The sequence below is a fragment of the Brachycentrus maculatus genome, unplaced genomic scaffold (assembly GCF_059751285.1).
Source record: "Brachycentrus maculatus isolate JH-2025_06_01 unplaced genomic scaffold, ASM5975128v1 h1tg000172l, whole genome shotgun sequence".
NCBI classification, from domain to species: Eukaryota; Metazoa; Arthropoda; class Insecta; order Trichoptera; family Brachycentridae; genus Brachycentrus; species Brachycentrus maculatus.
Genome location: NW_028280925.1, coordinates 1,802,864 through 1,827,295, shown reverse-complemented (window position 1 = coordinate 1,827,295; position 24,432 = coordinate 1,802,864). Strand labels below are relative to the sequence as shown.

The following is a 24,432-nucleotide window of genomic DNA, read 5'->3' as shown; positions in this document are numbered from 1 at the left end:
ATACTTGTGTGTCATTATGTATTATCGCCAAATATTTTGAAATTGAATAAAATTTTAATCTTTTTGAGCAGTTTTGCATCAGTGATTAAAGAGCAAATACTATTTCACTGATCAAAATTGTTAATTATAGATTTGGAATTAACGTTGTGGAATAAATCAAAATAAAACACTTGTATTATACCGATTCTTTGAGTTGATTAATGTAAAATACGACTAGTTTAGAGAACTACAGATGTTCTCATCAATAGATGAAAACAAACAGTATGTATTTTTACCTGTTAATGAGAAGAATTTTAGTTCTCGAAATAAGTCGTATTTTTTATTAATAAACTAACTAAAAAAAAGTGGTATATTGTACAAAGAAGTATTTTATTTTAAAATCTAAATAATCAATATCGTCGTATCGATGGGCTAGATTCCTACATTGCTAAATTCATTGGTTTCCTTAATATAAGTTTATTTTTTAATGTGGCACTTGTCAACACTTGTTGGGAGTTGGATCACTGTTTTGATTCAAAATATCGACGATTTTTTTTAAATATACATGATAAATACATCAAACTGTTTATCTTGTTATTTTTCTAACGTCTTATTACAAGTCGTTTCGGTACCCCAAAAATAAAATATAACAAATAATGTCATCGTAAATATATTGAGATGTTAAAAATAAATTTCATCTTCGTTTTATGACTTAAATCCGGTGTTCATGCAGCCACAAATTGTTTTAATATTTATAGCCAATTCAGTTCTGTCGTCAAATAAGTTACATTGTAATAGTCTACGTTTTAACGAGAGCCATTAGGGGACGCTCCGGATAAGGGTGGGCAGTTTACCGTCACTTAAATATAAATCTCCACCCTAACATGGAACCATTCATGTTTTTGGCAAATAACAGTTTTTCCACTCATAATATTTTTTTACGAGATATTGTCAGATAAAAAAAGTACAGTCATTGTACTTTATTTAGAGGTTACATATTTTTTTTATGTTAACGAATATTTAATGTCCCATAATACTATAAAAGTAATATAAATTAAATGTAATAAAATGCAAAAAATATATTATTCTTCTTCAAACCCTTATCCACACCCCAATAGTGCATAGGGCATCATAACACATAGAAGGAAAGGTGATCAGCCCTCCGCTTCAGGTACCAGTCCAGGATAATATCGAATAAATATTAAAGTGAAAAAATCACTTATATTTATTTGACCCCCCCCCTGGGAATCAAACCCGGGACCTCCAGTACGGTAACCACTACGGAGGAAGACATGCAAAAAATATATTAACATAAAATACGTGATCAATAGGGAAAAATGGAGAAAAAAAAATAGTATCCCTTGTATTTTCTATGATTACGTTATTTAAATTAGAATTCAGCTCATGCTATATTGATCTAACACGATCTAGAAATTTCATTCCATTAAAAAAATAATCTAAAATTATGTATGATAAATTTCTGATCAATTAAAGGGATGGGGTCGTAATCGCGATTATTTTAGACGATAGGTCGATATGACAACCACGATATACATATTTAAAAGCGATCGGGTCGCAATCGCGATTATTTTGGACGAAAGGTGAATACCTTACAGTCAATATTAACTTAACTTTACTAAATTATATAAAAGCTATGAAAAACAGCAACCAAGAAATACATATTTAAAGGAGTCGAGTCGTTATCGCGATCATTTTAGACTATAGGTCAATAGTACCTTACAGTCAAACTAAAATATGGCTACGAAAAACAACAGCGATATACGTATTGAAAGGGGATTTGGTCGTACTCGCGATCATTTTGGACGATAGGTCAATACCTTACAGTCAAACTAAATTATATAATAGCAATGAAAAACAGCAACCAATACATAAATATTTAAAGGAGTCGTTATCGCGATCATTTTAGACTATGGGTCAATAATACTTTACAGTCAAACTAAAATATGGCTATGAAAAACAACAATAGCGATATACGTATTGAAAGGGGATTGGGTCGTACTCGCGATCATTTTAGACGATATCTATACCTCACAGTTAAACTAAATTATAGCTTAGAACAACAACAACAAAGTACATGTTTCAAGGGGATCAGATTGGATTGCGATCATTTTAGAAGATAGGTCAACACCTCACAGTCAAACTAAACTATAGCTATATAAAACAATAACAAAAGATACGTATGAATGCTTACCTCTACATACAAGGATAAGGCATCGTTTAACGCCAAAAGGATTAAAACCCCAGTCAAAGTAATAGCTAGAGAAAACACGGCATCTCTCCACGTCAAATTCAATTGAGAAAAATACATCACTCGCAGAACTCTCCAGGCGGTGACCATAATCCAGAAACCGATGTCTATTCCCAGAAACGGGGCAAGTCCCTTTTTCTCGGCGGCATTGTGGAAAACCAGGTCCGCAGTCAGGGCAAGGACTGACATCACCGGGACGAGGAAGTGCCGGATCGGGACATATCGCCTGTCCAGCGCCACGCAACACTCTCCTATCTCCAGGATGTGAAGAACCATCAAGCAGGTTAGCAGAAGGTACCGGACGTAATGACCACTCAACTTCCGGTAGCGGATAAATCGTCTGCAAATAACAAAGAAATATAAATAAGTTTATCCTCTTAGCAACACATCAAACAAAACTCAACACATATTTCTTTTGGTCAAAAGAACTTTGATTATTAATGCAATATGTTCATAAATGGATAATGGAAGTGGGTAGATTTGAAATACATTGCATCATTCGGCCATGTTGTATTTGATTACAAGTCATTCATAATTTTCTTTCATATTTTTACTCTTACGAATGATACATTAACAAGATTAGATGTAAAAAAACACAAATTATCGTCTGTCAAAATATCATACATAGTACTACAAAAAGTTTCTTGAAGGTACTCCTCAAAGTTTTTTTTTACTTTAAATATCAATAACTTTGAAAATTAAACAATTTAGGTTTTTATAAAAAGTAACTCAATGAAATTTGCTTCAAAGAATTAGAAAAAAAGATATTTTTAATTTTATTTAATCATTATACTCTTGTATCATTCGTAAGACTTTTTGGTTATAAAAAAATTAAAATACCATGTTACATATAATATGTCATGATGACCCTAAAATGATATCTAGCGGTAAGCATTTTTTTAAATTTTGAAATCAGCACTTTTATTTTTATGGCTCGAAATTGTTATAATACATCAATTGTGGTACCTACCCAAAAGTTTTATTTAAAAATTAAAATATTTTAATTCTCAAAAGCATGGTGGACACATTTTTGATATTTCAGTTTTATCTTATGATACGATTGAGTAGTGGCTTGAATAAAAATTTATATAATATATATGTATATATATAAATCCCTTACCGCACCCCAATGGTGCATAGGGCACTGCTTCATATAAACGCAGTGTTATCTCGATCGATTACACATGAAGGAAAGGTGATCAGCCCTCCACTTCAGGTACCAGTCCAGTGTAATATTGAATAAATATAAGAGCGAAAAAATCACTTATATTTATTAAACCCCCCTGGGAATCGAACCCGGGACCTCCAGAACGGTAGGCGAGCATGCTGACCATTACACTACGGAGGCGGACTTTGAATAAAAATAATAAGGTAAAATTTTGTTTGCATGTTTTATGGCCAATTATTACTATTTACATTATCTATAGCAATATATAGTGTATACAGTGTTTGTATTGATGTGGATATAATGTACTATATATGTCACATATAGGCAATGGTTATGGTAACTCAGACCTCTACACAAAACTGTAACAAGGGCAGATTTATCTAGGTATTAACATACATTGGATCATTAGCTTAACTGTGGCACATTATTTACACCCGGCATTATCGTTGTAAGTGTATCCTACAATCGGCAGACATAAGCGGAACCCTATTTTGTCCTACATTAATTTAATTATAGTTTATAAACATGACAAATCGTTTATTCAGAGAAGTTAACGCATATTTAACGTAAATATTAACAAAATTTGATGTAAATAAAAAAAACTAATTAGTGCAATCTATAAAATAGATTCTTATTTATATAGATTGTATGTAAATCAAAATGCACTTGTGAGTGTTCATTTAATAAAAATCTTAAATCACCTAAAGTTATTCACCGATTGCTTTAAAATGTTGACAACGTTGTATTTTAAACACGCGCGTGTTTTTATATTTCGTGATTTTACCTGTCATTAGTAAAAACATGTTTTTTTTTACATTTTATTTGACCGCAATGGCAGCGCCATCTGTTCAATTTAACAGCAACTAGCGCAATACCAAACATTGCTCATGGCGTATGGCTTGTTTCTTGACAGCTGCTAAAATATTATATATCCAAGCGTCGTGTACAGTTTATTAGAAATGTGTATTTTCTTTTTATTTCTTTTATACTTAACCATAGTGAGTCACAGTAACGCGTAGCCGGCTAGCACAAGTAAAAAATATTAATTCTCCGCTAAATAAAAAAGCTTAAATCAACCATAGATACTGCTCCGAACTCATATATGAAGCTACGTGTGAAATATATCATATTTTATTTATGAAATCCAAAATTTTTATTAGTGTGGTCATCATGGGTAGAATGATGAAGGATGAAACTAGCATATAAGCCCTGTAAATACCCACACTTCGATATTCTTCTTCATCTATATTGAGATGTCAAAATGTAAAAATAACATTAATTTCCAGGTAAAATCTGAAATTCCTAACAAACAAATATAAAATTCCTATGAAATTAGCTTAGGTTTATCATTTGTCAAATCGAATCAACGTTCATCTCTATTTCAGACTTCTTGAAATAAAGAATTCATGCACTGCATCAGCTGTAAAAGTTAATCCGTTTAAGTACCAAAAGGTTAAAATACTTCGAATTTCACGAGATGTTATGTCAATATTTGGCAACGGGTCAATACTCATTTGTTTGTTAATAAATTTCCTGTGATTTTTCACGTTTATTGATTTTTCCGTTAGGTTTATATTTCCTCATGAAAAAATAATGTAAGTAATAAATATATTTTTGCTGAATGTTTTTCGCAGATACTTCGTGGCAAATTTTATAAAATTTATAAAATAAAACACTATATTTTAACCACTTTTTAGGGGTACAATTTTTCTCGAACCCGGTTAAACATCATCAGAGTTAAACAGGTAGGTACCAAGGTTCTTGTCGAAACCGGTTGGAGAAAAAATGTACAAAAAAAGCGGTTAAAACAATGTTGCTTTATTTTATAAGGTTAGTAAATATATAGTTGTACGATACAAAAAGGTACCATCGAGTCCGTTGAACATTTTTAACATCTTTTATAGTAAATATAAATTTAAAAAATATATTTTTTGGATTGTAGTGTTGTATAATTTGGAAAAAGGATACAGTATTTTTCCAAATAAATATGTTTTACAAAAAAACCATCAGAATGATAATTGAATGATACATGATATATGTACCTGTTACAATCCAGGGTTCGTTTTGAAATCTATTTTTTTTCCATTTATATACTCTGAGATTTGAAGCATTGTAAAATGAAACAAATTACAAATGTCAGTTTAATTTTCTTTCTTTTCCATTTAATCAGACTAAGCCATAGCAACGCGTGACCGGATACGGCTAGTACGGCTAGTACACATTGATAAGTGACGATACCAAAATATTGATAGTATAATTAGTTAGTAAAATATGATATAAGAAAAAAATATATTGGGCGTCTTCAGATAAATATCAACGAAAAATCGAGAAGAACTCTAATTGATTGGATTGGACAACTTGCTTCTGGTCTGATACTTAGCCCTTGCTTTCTTAAACGATTGCATTGGTTTATAATTTTCATGCCAAAATTGTATTAATTAACATGTCATGTAAGTTTTTCATTTACTTATGTCGGTTGTTCTTCATATTACTTGCATTTTGATTCGTTTTCAAACCTTCTTATGAAAAAAAACATCAAATTACACATCAAAACACGTGATAGATTTAATGAAATAGTGATATTTACCAAATAAAACTTCAATTAATAAAAAACATACATATAGCAGCTGTTTCTATGGAAAATATTCTTGTATATAGAGCTCTCCGTATACAATAATATAATTTAACGTCATAATTTCTAGATATAATGAGGCTTCATGGATTGACCCAACTTCCAAGTATGACCCTTGTGTGCAGAGCTGTACTAGAGGTGTGTATATAATGAGTTTTCCACACATACTCACACTATTGGGGCTTCTCAAGCGTGTAGCGTGTCACACATTTCAGTGTCTTTATTTTTCCTGTCTTCGTTGTTTGACAAGCAAAACCTTCGTCAATATTATCGTAAATTGTATTTGGAAGGATGTAGAAATATTGTCAAATATTTTGGAGAAAACAAAATTTTATGAAGTTTTCAGGTTCATAGAAATGCTTGGTTTGTCCATGTCGACTTGACAAGTTTTTTAGAAATGTTTAGTGGGACAATATTTATCTTAGAAAAAGATGTTGAAATGATATTTTCATATTTTAAAATTGATTTAATAGTATGACAACTGCCACCCTTGGTCAGAGATTTTTTTAAGCAGCTTTTACTACTACTACCATCACGCCATTTCCCCGTAGTGATAGGGAGAAAGGATGGAATGCCAGACTCTTCTGTCCTAACAGACACTCCTCGCTTCCTTCACTTCCATACATCTAGTCATACATGCCCTCCGATTACGCAGACTTTTGAAACCACCAGATTTTAGGTTCTGATTGATCTGATCGTGCCAAGTGTTTCTCGCCCATCCTGGTTCTGTTCTCCTGCTCATATTCGCCACATATATTTTCTAAGTCATTCTCTCGCTATCCATTCGCTCCACATGTCCATACCACCTTAAATAACTCTTCTGTATATGATAACGCTAATATTTCCTATTATGTTTGTATATAACTAACTAAACTAACTATCACACCTCTCCCCTGCAGGGGCAGAGAGAATAGAACGCCAAACTAATATGTCTTGGCAAACAATATTCACCTCTTCCACATTCATACAGCTTATCATACATTCACGCCGAAGATCGTTTGCAAATACTGATTCGTGTGGCGTTTTATATTCTATGCCTAACCCTGCGGAGAATCGGCTTGATTGTTAATTAAGTTTAAATATATATATATATATATATATATATATATATATATATATATATATATATATATATATATATATATATATATATATATATATATATATATATATATATATATATATATATATATATATATATATATATATACGAATACAAGCTTATGTGCTAGTACAAATATACATATTTTGCAAATAAGTGAAATTCATTTAAGATAATTTAATTAAAAGTGAGTTTAATCTAACAATCCATCGATAAAAAAGTAAACTAAAAGGATTCGAAAATAAATTATATTTTAAACATATAATATCCATTATGTGGTTTTATTATACGATACGTGTTGTATTAAGAACGGCCATTATAATACATTGGCAGTAGTCGTAATAGTAATTGATAGGGATGGGAAATCCTTTTAAAGATAGATGGAATTTCTGTGTACAGAAAGCTATACAAAGTTTCGCATCTAGCCACCATATCTCACATATCCGCTAGGTTATTATGACTTTGACAGTGACATTTTACTTTTGTTTTTACACACATATCGTAGTCATACAGGAGAAAGTGACCGAGTGCATTGTTTTACAAAAACGTGATCATTGATTATTTGATATCTTACTAGCTTAATATTGCCCTGAAAAAATCCCAAAGGATTTTAAACTTGGAAGTATAATATATTGACTAGTTAAAAATGACTAAATGCATTGGTGTCTATTTTCTTGCCAATCAATAGTCACTTAAAAGTCCCTCCTGAACATTTTACGTTTTGGTAGTTGGTAACTTTCTCCTGTACGACTACGATATATGTATTGTATTGACATACATACTTATCTTCTATTTTTAACACAAAACAACGATTTATTTTGTAAATGTAAATATACCATATACACGGGCGCCCGCAAGGTGGGACACCTGCCTCCCCCCTGGATTGATTGAAAATAGTAAAATAATGTTACTTTTATTTGTGTTAATAAAAAAAACAGTGTCCTGTCCGTTCGTTCACCATACAAATACGCTACAGTAAATTAAAACTACATTAAAAATTACTAAAAATATATCCCCCCTCCCTAGCAAATTTTCTGTAGGCGCCCATGACCATATATAACCATGCAAAGTTTATATATAAAAATACAAGCGAGTGATTTTGCCTAGAATTTTCACTCATGAATTACATGAAATTATAGTAACTTTAAACATAAAGAGTAAATCCACTCACGAGTAGGCATAGGCTTTGAAACTTATAAAGTTGAAGCCTGAGTAGGGACATGATAAACGGTGTTGCATAAGCCGTAGCTAGATTTCAGAGTCACAAATACAAATACATACAAAATCAAGTGGGTACGCAATTTCGCTTCTGTTTTTCAATATCGAGTAATCTTTATACGAATATCAAATTATACGAAATGAGTAATTTTATTTGTTTTACTCACAGAAATTCTTTACGAATAAAAATAATCTGTATGCAAAATATACGTGCCCACATTTCGTGGCCATTCTCACTAACTGTCGAAACTGTCATTTTTGCAAAATTAGAATTTTTACACATTTCTTTTCATTTTCTAAGCATGAATTTCGGTGATTGCCTGATAAGATTAATTTCGTAAGGAGTTACGAAAACTACCATAATTACACAATGATATTTCACTAACTCACCAACACGATACTACATTTGTTGTACATATAAGTATAGTAGAACGAATGATTGAGGAAAGAACGTTAAAACAAATTTATGAGGGACGAATATAATTGGGAAAAGGGAGCAGAGGAAGACAGAGAAAAACTTCAGGCACGATCAGGTATGCCAAATACTTTAAAGCGGTCAGGTTGAGAGTCGAAATAATGGGCGGGTATGTATGAGGAGATGCAAGAACGTGGAAGAGGCGAAGAATGTTTGCAAAGACACAGTAGAGAACAATTCGCCCACTCCTTTCAAGAACGTCATAAATAAAAAAAACTTGATTTTTCAGGAGAACGTTTTCAAAGTTTAAAAATATAATACAATGTATTAAAAATAAATATCACGCCACTTATTGATTACCTAAAAATATCTGTGCAACATATATTTTTAGGTAAAACCTGAAGGTTTTTTCTCCATTTGAAAAATATTTAGTATATTTTTTAAAATAATTAACGATACCTTTTCTTCAAAATTCAAAAACAAGACCTTCTGCCCTGTAGCGGGTAAATATTTAAGTTAAAAATATGCCTCTTTTGCTGGGATGTAGTACATTTTCTGGGCATTCCGAAAACACGCACAACTGAAAATTGACGATTTTTGATTTACGATTACGATTTATTTTGAATTTTTTTAGTTCAGAGATTGTTTATTTTACTGTTAATCCGTATTTCTGTATTTTATGATAATCCGACCATTTTTCTAATCCCTAGTACCAAAGATGACGGATTAGAGGAGTTCTACTGTATTGTGTATTTTTTTATATTGCATATCTATATATATATATATATATATATATATATATATATATATATATATATATATATATATATATATATATATATATATATAATAGGATATATTGGTAGTGTAAAGGCAAAGGGGTATATTTGTCTCAGACCAAATTTTACAGGAGAGCAAAAACAAACCTATGTAATGTATTTTTACATGTACATATCTTAATAAAACTAAATAAGTATTGCAACTACATCTTTATCCTTTTGCTAGATTATGGAATACACTATTTTAGACATTTTGTGGAACAAACTTAGAGTATGAAAAATTTGACAGATATACCCCTTTGCCATTACACTACCTATATTTGGATTCCTTCAGATTTGGCTATTTTGAATATTAAAAATGTGTATATCTACAATAGTTTCGTAAATTCCGTAGGTACTCACAAAATAAGCATAAATTGAAATTAAGCGTTATCGGGCGAGTACTGTGTAATGTAGCGTGATTAATTTATTAGTACAATTGGTACAATTTATGAGTGAGAGTTCTCCGGCCAGCTTTCCTGGAATAGGTAGCAGCTTGCTCAGATAGGTAGCATTTGGACCGGCAGACGCGGTTCAAAGTATTCCGTAGCCGTGACTCACCGGAATTCCCAACAAAGACCACATATTTGGGATCGGAATAACGCAATTTTTCCCATGAATACTTCTTTGCAGATCAATTGATTTCATAATATGGATCTTACAACAATCTCACTCTTCAGTAGAAATGTTCTGTTCTGTCGTTATTTTTGTTTTGTATCGATATTATTCAAGTTCTGTTAAAAGTATTAGAAATGTTTTGCTCTGCATTTATTTTAGTTTTGTATCGATATTATTCAAGTTCGTTCCGAGATAAGAGTATTATATTATTCTTTGACATCTCATCAAAGATGAAGAAGAATATGGAAGTCTGGGCATTTACGGGGCTGAAGACCGTCATAGGCTGGTTTAAGTAATCACTTTACACACGTGTAACATTCACCAATTCTACCCATTATTGACAACCACACTACTCAAATTCTTGAATGTTCTATATATACAAACCAATTTTGAAACATTGTTCTTGAATCACTAGAACTTCACTAGAGACATCTATTGGTGAGATGAAAAGAAGCTTTTTATTGAGCAGAAACTCTTTTCTTAGTATGTGAGGTCCGAATCCTGGATTATAATCACATACACGAGAAACGCCACACAATATAATTTTCATTTTTATAATTTTAGCTTATAATTTGGCCAGATAATTTATTTACAACATTTTGAGTGTGTCCTGACGGTCGTCAGCCCCGTAAATGCCCATACTTCCATATTCTTCTTCATCTTTGATGAGATGTCAAAAAATAGTATTTTAGATCTGCCCACTTCCATTATCTACTTATGACTAGCACTTTTATATTTAGTATGTATGTATTGTATATAATGTTTAGAAAAGAACTTACTCCTGGTATCCTATACGATTGATGTAAAGGGCCAAACATGACAATAGGCAGGTGCAGGCAGTGGTCATGCCGATTCCCACCAGGTCTACGAGGCAGCCAGAGCTCTGGACCCCTCCCTGGTCATCCGTCGCAAAGGTATGGCACATGACATCCATCTTACTGATAAACCGCTTCTCTCACATGGTATTTTCAATAACCGTTTAATCACTTTGCACAAGTATGGATTAGTCATCAACTGTTTTCAGTATTTTCAGCCGCTTTTGATATAATATGAGAATAGATTTAAGTTCTGTACTGACATTTTTTGTCGGAACTGCATTTTATAGAATAAAATAAAAACTTTATTGTTTTTTACACATACATTTTATTTGACGAGTCTGATGATGTTGGTTACGACGAATCGCGGTCGCTGGTTAAATAAAATTAAAATAAAAACTGCATATATTATTATGAGAAATAAATAGCCGTTATTTTATTCTATCATATGAGAATATTCAGAATACATAAAGTCGTATTATGTACGAATAACTTAGAAAGTGTACCAATAAAAAGTGGTTAAAACAAAGTTTTTTTAATTTTATTTTACAAAGTTTATAAAATGAGCCACAAAGTACATATCTGCGAAAAACATTCATGAATAACTTAGAATTTGAATCTGAAATCACATTGTTCGTACATAAACTTAAAAATTTAGTAAAATCATAATTTAAAAAATAGGAAAAATTTAAACGTATAACTTGTAATAATTATTTTTATGTGAGCATTGTGATAAATATTGTAAGAAAAATTAGAATTTTTGTAACATACTGAAATATATTATTCCCATATCGTGTGTTTAAGCCCGTTATTAAAAATAGGAATCAAGTTGTAACAGAGCGGGTTCAAATGACTACGAGATCTCAGTCCGGCTCAATTTATATTTGTTTATTTATGTATGGTTCACGAAAAATTATAAACAAAATAGCTTATTAGAATTCCGAATTAAAAACAATAGTAAAATTATTTTAATTTGAGTCTGATGCCCTGGAATACCTTGCACTGAAATATTTTTATTTGAAACACTCTTGCGTATTTTTAACTTACTCTATTTATGTTTCAGCATTATTATCAGAAATATTATTTATCTATTACATAAATCACACGACGCAACACTAAATTTAATTTTAATTATCCATTGAGTAAAACTAGCAAAGAATTTGCTAAGAATAAATTATAAACACACGTTTGCTTTCACTCGCACGTATTTCGGACTGATGCGATACCGAAAAACTGAATCAAAGAAAAATACGGTAATGAATGTGATATATTTGCTTTTTCAAGTGTAACAGGTACCCGATTTTATTTTCCGTACGATCCTCGCTAGAAATAACACGTCAGAGCCGGTCGGTACGTGAAACTCGATTAAGTAGCTAGTGTTACCCCTTCTAGTGATATCGGTAGAAGCTTTGGAGGGGCAAGTAATACTTTGCCAACCTTCCAACGCAGGCGGAGGCGGAGGGAGAATAAAGTTTTCATATTTTGTAGACCTATCTTTGTGTGAGCTTTACGGCTTTTCCAAGCGCCATTTATAATCATTATTGTTTTAAGTTAGTTACTCATCGAGTTAGGGTTTATTCATTAATTTATCATGTATGTCATATGCCTATGATTCAGATAGCATTATGGTATCTTTATAACAAAAATTAATCCAAAAATACTGATTGTATTTAAAAATATATATAAATACGTAAATAATTGTGTGATATGGCGTGGGCATTCTAATACTTTTAGAAGAAAATTCGGAATGAATCTCCCATCAGTAGACATACAAAAAAGTATATATTCAATGTACTCGTAATGTTTTTCGAAGGTTTAATGTACATACCATATATTGAAAGTAAAAACCATAATAAGAGTTCATAGTTATTTCATGTACTTTTCTGAATTATCTTGTTGTAAAGATGAATTCACTTATTAAGGATGCCAATATGGAAATATACACCTTGTGTGTTGTTATATATGGCTCTTAAATTTTAAGTTTTGATAAAAAAAACGCATTACTGAAGATTCGTAATAAAACTTTTTTTTATAAATCGGATATGTTAAATTATTAAATTGATTATTTTACAATCGGATGATCGTACAAAGTTTATTTTAAAAAATCACTCTGACACATATTTTTAAAAGTTTACGTCCCTTTTAGGGCCTTTGAATGCCAATGGGCTCTTTTGATTCCTTTGAGAGGGCGTACCACTTATGTCGGGATTCGCAAAACCAAAAACTAAACAACCAATATCGATAAACTTATGTTACTGTTTATCCTCAAGGGACCTCGTACGTGGTAACTTACACAAGCTAGTTCGACAACAGGTATGCAAGCGTATCCTTATTGCCGGTATTTTCAACCTTTTATTCTATCATATTTTTTTCCCATATAGTAGTTATGTCCCATATGTGCATCTCTTCCGACATATACCATAAATATAGAGCGCAGGACTGTTGCGATCTGCCTTCAAATAGTCACGATCGAGATAACACTGCGTGGAATTGATACTGTGTCCTATGGACCACTTAGGTGGGCATAGAGGCCAGAAAATGAAGAATTGCTGCTTTAGGTAGTTTGATAGTTTTACCGATATGTTTAAGGAGTGTAAAAAATACTAGCCAATAATCAATCATTAGATTACGAGAATTCAAGCTAATAAAAGTTTTATGATTTTTTGGACATTAAGGCCATACTCGCAATCAAAGATCTCAATCAGCATTCGGCAACGCTAGGAGCCGCACGTCATTTCACGCCCGATGTTTTTAAAGAATATGAATTGGATTTTTGTTTGTTTTTTAGAACATACATTTTAAAAAGTATATTTATTATTTTTTACTCCTTACCTTTCAATAATTTCTTTATTTTCAAACCCATATATTTATTTCGAAGAAAACTTATTTTTTCAATACGAAAACGACGTTTTAATAAAACATTCAATGACGTCAAATGTTACCACCCTAGGTTTAAAGAAAGTTAAGTTGCTATTTAACGTATGTAGGGCCTTTTAAAATTTAAGCATGAAGTTGAAATCTTATAATGTACACAAATATTTAGATTTTTTCATATTTTCAGGTAAGTTTATGTTTGAAAATAGGAAATAAGTTGTGTGTGGGGTCTGAGCTAAGCAGAGGACCACAACCCGACTCATAATACATATAACGTTGATCCCGCGAGGTTCCCCGGTTTATTCGCTTGTTGGTGGATCATCGGGGTCATGTAGCAAACAATATTGTAATAATGGTCCTTGACACTGATAGGACTAACGACCGAATTGTTTTAGGTAAATAATAATCATCTCTGACAGCGACGAGTGGCGATATAAATTGGTAAAAGGTGTTTGTCTGAAATGTCATCCTGATTTGATCAGACGGGTTGATTGGTAATTAGATGACTACGGGTATAAAGATGTTGAAATACATCTGCATATAAAATATATTGTTATCTTTGATTATACCTGCAAAGGAATATACCTAAAAAAACATCTTCGTGGAAACGTTAGGAGTTTGGCAAAATAAGCAAGAAAGCACATTTTGACAGATATATAAATATATACATTGGAACATCATTTCGTGAAATAAAGACGTGCTGATGGTCTGCTTAAGAGCAATGATGATGCAGCCGTAAACCGTTATTGGTATTACTGTGCCAGCTCGCTAATCCGAACGTAAATCGTGCAGTTGGTCGTACGGAATACGGAATCTTTCGGATTACTGAGTGTTTTGAGAAAAATGAGAGAAAAAAAGGAAATTTCGGTTTATAAAAATGTTCTTTATTTTACATTTTTCTTTGGGTACTGAATGGATATTTAAAAAATGTAGCATTTTTGTTTTTGGTTTGAAAAAAAAACAGATGTTCAAGGCTAAATCACGCATCCATCTCATAACCACCTAATCCTAAGTATTCTAGACGACTTATTTAACTGAGTTGATGGGTAAGTTAAAGCTTTCTCGGCTGAAAAAGGTGGAATATTTAATACTGGCATCAGCTGCTCGCCGTCACCAGAGCCGCGAAATCGTTCGGATTATAACGCATTTCGGATTACGGAGCTTTCGGATAAGCGAGCTGGCACTGTTTTGTATATATCTTTGATATGGTTAACTTATACTTATTGAACAATCATTGTGAATTATTTTGAGGTACAAGTGTAACTTGTTGGGTTTTCGAAATACATTAAACAATTCATTATGTTCTTATAAAGATACTAAAAAAAGCTTTTTAAAAATTTGGAAGATTATTTTTATACATACACACATTTACCAATTAAATTTATCAAAATTAGTATTTGAAGAACTTAATGTACCAACAATTGAAGATTTTTTTAATAAAGCCTCTATCTTACAAACTTTTAAAGAAAAACAACTGAAGTGCAAAATTCACGTAACTCTAGATTCTCTAATAATTTAATATTGCACAAATGTAATACAACAGCAGCGTTAAATCATTAAACTTACGTGGGTAAAAAAAACTTTAACAAACTTCCGGAAAACTTAAAATCTGTAAAAAATTATCAATTATTTAAAACTAAATTTAAAAAACATATAAGACTCACCCCTACCTAGACTCCTTACCAAGGATTTTTTTGAATATTTTTTAATTTCCTTTTTTTTTAAAAATAATACTTGTAAAACGAACTCCCTCTCTAAACACAAGTATGTACTTCATTAGAGAGGTAGAAACGTTTTACTTGAAATATTCTGTATATTTACCAACTATTTTGTATAGCATATGTATTTTGTGAACTAAAAAAAAAGTACTTAACTTGTCTTGTTTGTGTACACTTCGTGCTCACAGTTTGTCTTCTATGGTTGTAAATTTCTATGAATCTCCAAACGTCAAATTTGTTTCGGTGGAGCGCGACAGAGTATATTATGTGATTAGTAATATTTCGGACGCAAAAGCAATATATTAATATATTATATTTCGTAGTATCATCGTTATAAATCAAATTAACGTCGTTGTTTAAGATTAAATGTAATACAGTTCTCAAAAAATGGGGAAAAGAAAGGATTTTTATTTAACTGAGGATATTCCTGGAGATGGTTTGTAGTATTCAAAATAAATGTTGAATAAACAATTTAATTAACATATTATTTTACTTGAAATATTTACTAAAATTATTTTTAGATGATATTGATCAGCCGCAGAAAAGGCACAAGCGACACAAGCACAAAAAGCACAAGAAAAAGAAAGATCAAATGGATGACTTCGACAGTGATGCATCTATAGATGTCTCTTTTGAAGATGGAATTGATGCTAAACCAGCCTTTAAAGTAAAAATAAAAATGAGCAAAGATTCTTCTACGGCATCTGCTGCTGATTTACTAAAAAATCAAATTAACAAATATCCCGAGAAGAAGTTGCCTATACCTACCATGTCAAATAGTCTGTCTCCTAAAGTCGCTCCTAAAAAGAAAAAGGGAAAAGGAAAAGACAGTGGTACGTCGAGTGAGGAAGAGAGGTGGCTGGACGCAATAGAATCTGGAAAACTTGAGGAGGTAAGACTAACAGCGTTAAGTAATGTATTTAATAATCATGCCTTTATTTCAAAGAACAAATGTTATTTTATTGGCCTAAATATAATGTTTGTTTTTTTCTTTCAAAAACAGACAAAAAAATTATATTTGCATTATATTCAGGACTTGTTATAATCCTGACATATGTATTTATTGTTATAAAGGCAATAATATAATATATCCAACATGCCAACAAGAAAATAAAATATTCTTGTTCGTTACTCCTCAATATTTGAAGTAATTACTACCTTGCAGAGTTTAATTTCACATTATTTGACTGATATTAAAATCTGCTGTTTTTTTTATTGACTTGTAGATATTTGACTCTCAATTCTAAACATATTTTTGTGAATTTTACCGCATGATCTGATATGTATTCGATTCAATAAGAGATTTATTGAATTTTCATTGAAATTTATAACCCTGCGGTGAAAGATCTTGCTTTCATGTAATTTACGGTCAGAATATAACTCAGTATTTTTATAAGGGAGTGTTTTATGTACCAACGGGTCCAGATAATGAGATAGGTATTATTTATTTTATTCCCTGGGCATTGCTACCTTCGACTTTTGTTTAGTCTAGATTTCATCTTAATTCATACACATTTTTTTGGGTTAATTCGTCTATCATTTTTTCCTTCCAATGACTTGGCTACCAACTTCTACTAATTTCTGTACCAAAGCACCGTAAAGATAATGTAATGTAATGGTGGTCGAATTGCCAACCAAAAAATATTTTCTATAATTAACAGTGGCAACCCAACTGTATTTTTTACAGAACAATATATTACTTTTTAGGTTGATGATGAGCTGAAAAAAATTAAACCAAAAGATCCAAAAATGATGACAGCTCGACAGAGAGCAATGTACGAGAGAGGTACCGACAAGGAACCGAGTCCCGGAGGAGAGGTATTACTAGCGCTTCCTTCAGGATATAAAGAAAAAGTTATGACAGCCGAAGCAATTCAAAAGGCTGCGCTGAAATCACAAAAACGGAAACAGCTCGCCGATGAAAAACGAGAAAAGGATAAAAAGAAAACTATGGAGAGACTCTTAAAAAAACAAGAATCAAAAATACTTAAGGGTATCCCAAAATGTAAACCTTTCAAAAAAGTTGTACCTCTTATAACTTATAGAAATACCGCAGATGGTATTGCCGTATTAATGCCACCTGGCGTAGACTACCCGATCCAAGCTAAATATGCAAAGGAACCACCCAAACCCAAGATATGTGGCTTGCCTGATTGCTATAATCTCAAGAGATATTCATGCTCAAGAACAGGAATACCTTTATGTAGTTTAGAATGCTATAAGAAAAATTTAATGAGTGTTGTTGTCTAATTTAAATGTTTGTACTAAGTCATGAAAATACATAGTATGTATTATGTAAATTGATTTTTATTTTTAGAAAAAGTTTCATATTTTTTTTACTTATCATTTCGTCAGCAATCTTAGGTTCTAATCTGAGTGGATGTAGATATTAATTACTAGCTTAATCCTAATATGAGCTCAAAAGTACTTACAAGTTTAAAATCCTTCTCATAGTATGGGCGAACCATATTCCCCAAATAAAACTAGTTAGAAGGAGGATTCTTTAAAATATTGGGTTCATACTTGTAATTTTAAGGCTGTCAAACTTGTAAAAAACTTAAAAAATAGTTTTTCGCAGTTCTTGTTAAATTATCCGTAATACAGATATCACAATCTTAATTTAAATAAACACATTTATTTTGAAAATGCCGATGGATGGAAAACTACTGTAAACATTTAGTTTTATATGTGGATTATTAACGAATAGTGTGAATACACTGACGGTATCTGTTATACTAATGAATATACAGTGAAACCTCTATCTATCGTTCTTAAAGGGACCTATTGGAATAAACTATGAATGCGGGAAAACAATGATTGCGGGATTAAGAATTCAACAAGATACAAACCAGTAAAGATACTATCCTCCCAATCTGCATTACCATTAGTAGGTTAAAATTCTAAAAAGAATACAGGTTTTAATGCAAATGAATGTACTTATTTAAAAAAAAAGCAAAGCTGAAAAGAACCATAAAAAATTATGGTTTATTGCATTGTTAATATTCTGTGACTGACATTTGTTTTTTTACTGTTCTATTTTCGTAAGTCAACAGTATATTTTCGGCTCTGTAAATAATAATTTTTATCAGTTATTGAATGCGCGTAGTAGAAAGTTTTCTACCTTTCAAAGAGTGCATGCTTCCGAAAATTTTCGATAGTTTCTATTCCACACGTCGAATGTAACAAAATTGAGGAGAATGTAAAAAACAAGATAAAATATATCAAATATGCAGCGCAATTCAAACGATGAATGCGGTAAAACAGTGATAGAGAAGCGATCTATTTTTATATAAAATGAAGAAGAAATAAAGTCCGGGTAAATGATTATTCAATGAACAATAGATAGGGGTTTCACCGTGTTTTTAAAAATTCTAACTTTTTTCATAAAATACAATATAACATCCAGTTTGTTTCATAAGGCGTCCAATTTGGTTTGTAAAATGTCAAATTTGAAGTGAAAAACCTGTAGGTGATTCAATAAAAAAAAATATACGATGACCAAAGATGATTTAATATTTTTAGCAATATTACATTTATTTATATTCTAATTTACATAAATGCAACAACGATAATATAATACATACACATTGAGAATAACGTTATTGCGTGTAGGTTTAAAACTTCATACAAACTAACATTCCTTCACCGATTCATTATTCCCGCAAAATCATACTTCTCATGTTAAACTCCTTAACATACTTATTATATAAACATTATAATATATTTATTTTGAAACATCAATAAAATAAATCCAGTTACAATAATAACTACAAGGATTGTAGGTGGATTTGCATCTAAAACATATCACAGTTTCAGGGACCCTGCTTACATTTAAAGGTGAAAATAAACGGGGTAACGAGTGAAGTCTGAAATATTATTAAGTGTGAAATCTTTAAAATATCTACATTAAGATTTTGGCAAAAATTTGAGCCGTAAATTTCCACAAAGACCTTAAATTTGCGCACTTTTCCACAGGTAAATGTCTTTATCCTAGTTTTAATATATCTCCTACTCAAACCAAATCTATATGTTCAGAATCGTCAAGAGGAAAACAGCCCAACAAATCCGCAATCCACTTGTACACGGTAGAGAGAACGTCGCGGGTTCTAATAGGAGATATTCTTCTGAAGCAGGGCACGAACTCAGCAGAGGTTATTCTGCTTGCTGTTGCGGAGACGTGCCAAGCCGGATTCTAAACGCTACGACTGGTTATTCTGCTTGTTGGAGCGCAGGCGGGCCAGCCCCGTGCGCTCCTCCTCTTCGTCACTGGTGTACGACATGCCGGCTACCGCGCCGCGCGACGAAGTGGCCTGCATCAAGTCTTGGTCCGGCCCGTTCCTGTTCTCGTACAGCAAGATGCTCAGCGTCTCCTCGTATATCCTCGCCTCGGGGAACTCCACCTTGGTGTGCTTCTTGTCTGTGGCGTACACGATGGAAGTGCAGCACACTTCCGCGCGATTCTTTCCATGGCCGTAGAAAGACCAGCAACATATCTCGTTAGAGCCTATGACGTCTTTTATGAAAAGAACTCTCCCGCTGAATCGTAAGGATAGTTTATCAAATAATTCAATATTTTTGAGTAGATTATCATCCGAAGTACTAGTGTACGAATACTTATTATTATGTCTATTGATGAGCAACTTGACCACCGGCTAGAATAATAAAATAAAATAAAATATTAATTTTGCATCACCACAGAATCAAAGTCTACAAGATTACCACAAGATTAAAACCTGATTGATTTGTACAAATCTTACCTTCGTGGTTGAAGTAATGAGCATCTGTTCCTCCTTACTAGAGGTTATCAAGGGAACTCTACAAATAGGTTCGGCGTCTCTTTCTTTCTTAGTCAGAGCTTGTTGACAAGACTCCACTAGCTCTTCAATCAAGTAGTATTTGGCTTCAGACAACAACTCGGCAACTTCTTTGCAGCTATCCGGCAATGGCACAGTCCCATCTCTCAAATAATTTAATATAGTTCCAAAATGTTTTCCACAGCGATCAATCAGTATCCAGCCTGAAAATAAACACATTTAGCAAACATCACAATAGAGGTTTTGTGCAAAACATCACGAATAACGGAAATATAAAACAATGGGTGTGTATTGGAAACAAAACAATGTTTTACAAACAAGAATATTGACTATGATATAAAGCAAAATGACGGATTATTAAGCTCTTGTACTAATATTTCATGGTCTTTCATTTAAGTATATTAATAAAAAAAAACTACAGGACTTACCTTCAGAGTCAGTGAGAACTTCCATCCTCCCACTGAACATGGCTCTCAACATTGTGTCATTTTTAGTGAGAGTTCCTATCGTCGTATAGTACAAATTACCCCCGACGTTGAGTTTAACGTACTGAGACGGATTGCCTTTGATGTAAGCCTTGTGGTCGCCCGACATGGTGACAAACACCGTTTCAGTTTGGACCGAAATTTTGAATGATTTTTTAATCACCGACAGAAGGAGCTCAGCAGAGCTCAAAAAGACTTGCGTGGTTGGGCACCGAAAGATATGAGTTATAAATTAGAAATATGACATCATATTAAATCTCAATATGATAGTTAAAAATCTATAATATCCAGTATTATATTATGCATTTATAACTCACACCAGACAGAAAGATTCTTTGGATTTATTGATTTCCAACAACACCCTATACCACAGACCACAGACTAACTATTTTACACAGACTAACTAATTTATATAAAGACCGCAAACTGCCTCGATTTTTTATGGCTGGAAGTGATATTCGCCAGCGGCCGGAAGTGACGTAAACGGCTAGAAGAACTAAGTTCCCGGCTGGGCGTGACTTCGCCGCGGCTGAATGTCGAATCCACCCGCCGAAATATTTATCATTAATTTTTCAGGTTAAATGGTATTTATATTGAAATTTGTTGTATTACATATTTTCAAAATTATAATATTAATACTACAAAGAAGATATTTCACTATCTAAATTTATTTATTTCAGTGTAAACAAAAATAGAAAGGTCACGGCTAAAACGCGACATTTATAAAAAGAGTTCAGGCGATTGATAATGGTTACTCAACTCAGCCTTACAATGGTAAATGGTAATGGTAACTTTTTTTGAAATTATTATCTCAAACTATGTATAAATATAAGGCTTTTCAACAAAAACAAAAACGATAGAGTTTTCAAATTACTATATTATATTTAAAATTCTAGAAAATACAATATTTTAAAAGGGCGGAAGGAGTGCCCACCACTTTCTGAAGTTATGTTTCTTAACGGGGGTGCCAGCGCCCCTTTGTGGGCGTTTTGGAAGTCTGGCTAGGCGTTTTTAAATTTTTTGCATTTGGGGGGTGCTGCAGAAGTTCAAGGAAGCGTTGTGTCAAGTAAGAAAAACTACACTTTCATACGCAAAATTTAACTTTAACTTTGGCATAATACTCAATATTATCAAGTTCTTCATATACGGATTTCTATTTTTCTATCGATAATTGTCTATAACCATAGTTTGCATATATTTATTTGAAATTTTTTGAACAACTTGTTGGTATCTCGTATTTTTCGTTCCCGTTTTGGTGTTTTTGTTAGTGTATTAGTGTGTCTCGTCATTTCTGGTCGTTTTTTGAACAATCTGACGTTTACGAGTCGACCCCCCCTGCTATTTTATATACCCTATACCCCGTTTCTTCAGTAGATATAATGTTGCTAGCATTCATACTGGAAAAGAATATATTAGTAATTAAATTCAAAGTACCTACTTTTTCACATGCACAATTTGAATTACTTTTTCTTTGTAAAAAAATAAACAGGGGATTTCTCGGACAGTCACAGAACAGTTATAAAAAAAATCAAAATGCACTGGAAACAAGTATGCACCCACAAATAAATATATATATATATATATATATATATATATATATATATATATATATATATATATATATATATATATATATATATATACATACACACGCACATAAAACGATATAAAATAATTAACCAAGCGTTTCCAAATTTTTCTCAGTAATAAAAGATGTTTGACTGTATTATCAATGAAAAGAAAAATGAAAAAAAAATACAAGTTATGTAACAACTCACCCCGTATATAAAACAAAACTGTTATTGCAACACCGTCCTTCCAAACTCGACATATTTGACAGCACTTTGTTTATAAAAAATGGCGGACGAACTGGCCAAGGCGGGCTTATATTTGGATGAATTCAATAAAATAAGAATTCTCGATTCTACAGTATCCAATCAAACTACTGACTTAATCGACACCAGCAAGTTTTTCAAGAGCAGTAAGTGAATTCCACTGTAATATCGAAATGCATTCAGTGAACCCCATTTTAAATACAATTTATTTCAGATGTGAATTCCCTGGAACAGACTATCGATGCATTTATTATCATATTGGAGGAACTTGGTTCAAGCGTTGATAAAGAGAAAATAATGGCAATTGGAGTGAGAAATTCTCTTCAGTCTGTTACTAAAGATAGAGAAGAACAACAGCAGAAATTGCAGGTAAATAAAGTAATATTAGTGTTTTTTGTTTATACCATACCTTCGCACAAAACTTTTTTTTCTAGTTTAAATCCATACTTTTCTAGGGTCTAATAATGGAAAAAACAATGGAGTTGGAAAGACTACAGTTGGAATATCATTCACTCCAGTTAGTTGAAGTCGAGCAACAGGAAACTATTGAATATTTAAGTGAAATGCGGTAATTTAATTTGAAGAGCTCCTTTCTAAGTTATATGATTAATTTTGGTTTTATGTATATATTTATAGACATATATACACAAATACGTATTTATAAGTTATTCAATATTTTTACTATAATTTTATTTCTAGATTTGATACAAGTGAGCTGTTGTAGAATGAATCGTTATTTTCGTATTCCCTATAATATAAAATAAATATGTTGATGACCTTTACCAAATGTTTAATAGAAATAAAGGATATAAATTAAAAAAGTTTTGTTTTGCCATATTTTATGTATTAAAAAAATAAAACGCTGTCCAATTTTTTAAATTTATAAATGCTGCTAAAAATAATAGGACAATGATGAAAAAAAAGCAAGTTAAGAAAAACAGGGACTAGGGAAAACTATTTTTATCTAAACAATCAGAAATAATATTATGTATTTTTTACTATTCAAGCAGATATTAACTTTATTACAATATGAAATTAAGTGCTTATGTGAAATTGTGTTTAGCCATAACAGCTACGACATTAATCATTCTTAAATTAGTTTATCATGTAAAATTAAAAAAAATAAGTTACATGAAAATAAAAACGAAATATTTCACTTTTAAGCACACAACATACATATAACTTCGTCATCTGAATGTAGACCTATTTTAACTGCATATAAGGAAATTTTACAGGGGAAACAATGAAACTTTCGAAAGTGAGTTCTCTCAATCATTTAGTAGTATTTTATTTTGATTTTTATTACATATTCCGATTCATACTGCTTAAATAGCTTTTTAAGAACTTCCGCACTCAGTAGCATCAAGAAAACAATACACAAATAAAACGAAATGCACTTGTATGCTATTAAGGAAGTTCTGCATTCAGGTGACGACTTGACTGATCAGTACCAGCTGATACACTTTTATATTGAGCACTCTAGTTTCACAAACTTTTGGTGGATTTTATTTTACGTTTAAATAAAACAATGTACAGTCTACATATTAATGTTACGCTAATATAGAAATAAAATATAACAAATATGTAACTTGTTATTGGTGTGCATAAAATAAAGAAAAAACTGATAGTTCCGCAAATTCCTTAAAAGTATTGACTCGTATTCATCATCTTC

At 31.8% G+C, this 24,432-nt stretch overlaps 4 protein-coding genes across 5 annotated transcripts in view; 2 read left to right on the top strand and 2 right to left on the bottom strand.

Moving 5' to 3' along the window:
* The window catches only part of Sur (Sulfonylurea receptor), a 37,751-nt gene extending 26,344 nt beyond the window's left edge, over positions 1-11,407 (bottom strand). The window contains exons 1-2 of the mRNA XM_088261986.1: positions 10,999-11,407; positions 2,192-2,588 (exon numbers count right to left, since the gene is read on the bottom strand). Of these exons, the coding sequence (XP_088118112.1) occupies positions 2,192-2,588; positions 10,999-11,153 (552 nt within the window). The 5' untranslated portion in view covers positions 11,154-11,407. The remainder of the gene's footprint in view (positions 1-2,191; positions 2,589-10,998) is intronic.
* A 4,443-nt stretch (positions 11,408-15,850) lies between these two features.
* LOC148308288 (INO80 complex subunit B) lies at positions 15,851-19,134 on the top strand. Its single transcript, XM_088262050.1, has 3 exons — positions 15,851-16,062; positions 16,148-16,518; positions 17,334-19,134. Exons 1-3 carry the CDS (start codon positions 16,014-16,016, stop codon positions 17,874-17,876), a joined length of 963 nt encoding a protein of 320 aa, XP_088118176.1. The 5' UTR covers positions 15,851-16,013; the 3' UTR covers positions 17,877-19,134.
* On the bottom strand, positions 19,117-22,312 carry LOC148308287 (BTB/POZ domain-containing adapter for CUL3-mediated RhoA degradation protein 3). The gene is made up of 4 exons (XM_088262051.1): positions 22,277-22,312; positions 20,869-21,287; positions 20,384-20,643; positions 19,117-20,278 (listed from the first exon to the last, which is right to left on the bottom strand). Exons 2-4 carry the CDS (start codon positions 21,032-21,034, stop codon positions 19,826-19,828), a joined length of 879 nt encoding a protein of 292 aa, XP_088118177.1. The 5' UTR covers positions 21,035-21,287; positions 22,277-22,312; the 3' UTR covers positions 19,117-19,825.
* A 446-nt stretch (positions 22,313-22,758) lies between these two features.
* On the top strand, positions 22,759-24,397 carry IFT20 (intraflagellar transport 20). 2 transcript variants are annotated; one of them, XM_088262052.1, is made up of 4 exons: positions 22,759-22,906; positions 22,975-23,129; positions 23,216-23,328; positions 23,460-23,630. In XM_088262052.1, exons 1-4 carry the CDS (start codon positions 22,783-22,785, stop codon positions 23,482-23,484), a joined length of 417 nt encoding a protein of 138 aa, XP_088118178.1. In that variant the 5' UTR covers positions 22,759-22,782; the 3' UTR covers positions 23,485-23,630. The 2 variants fall into 2 exon arrangements, with proteins under 2 accessions (XP_088118178.1, XP_088118179.1); XM_088262053.1 differs by having other exon boundaries at positions 23,216-24,397.
* Positions 24,398-24,432: the final 35 nt, after the last annotated feature.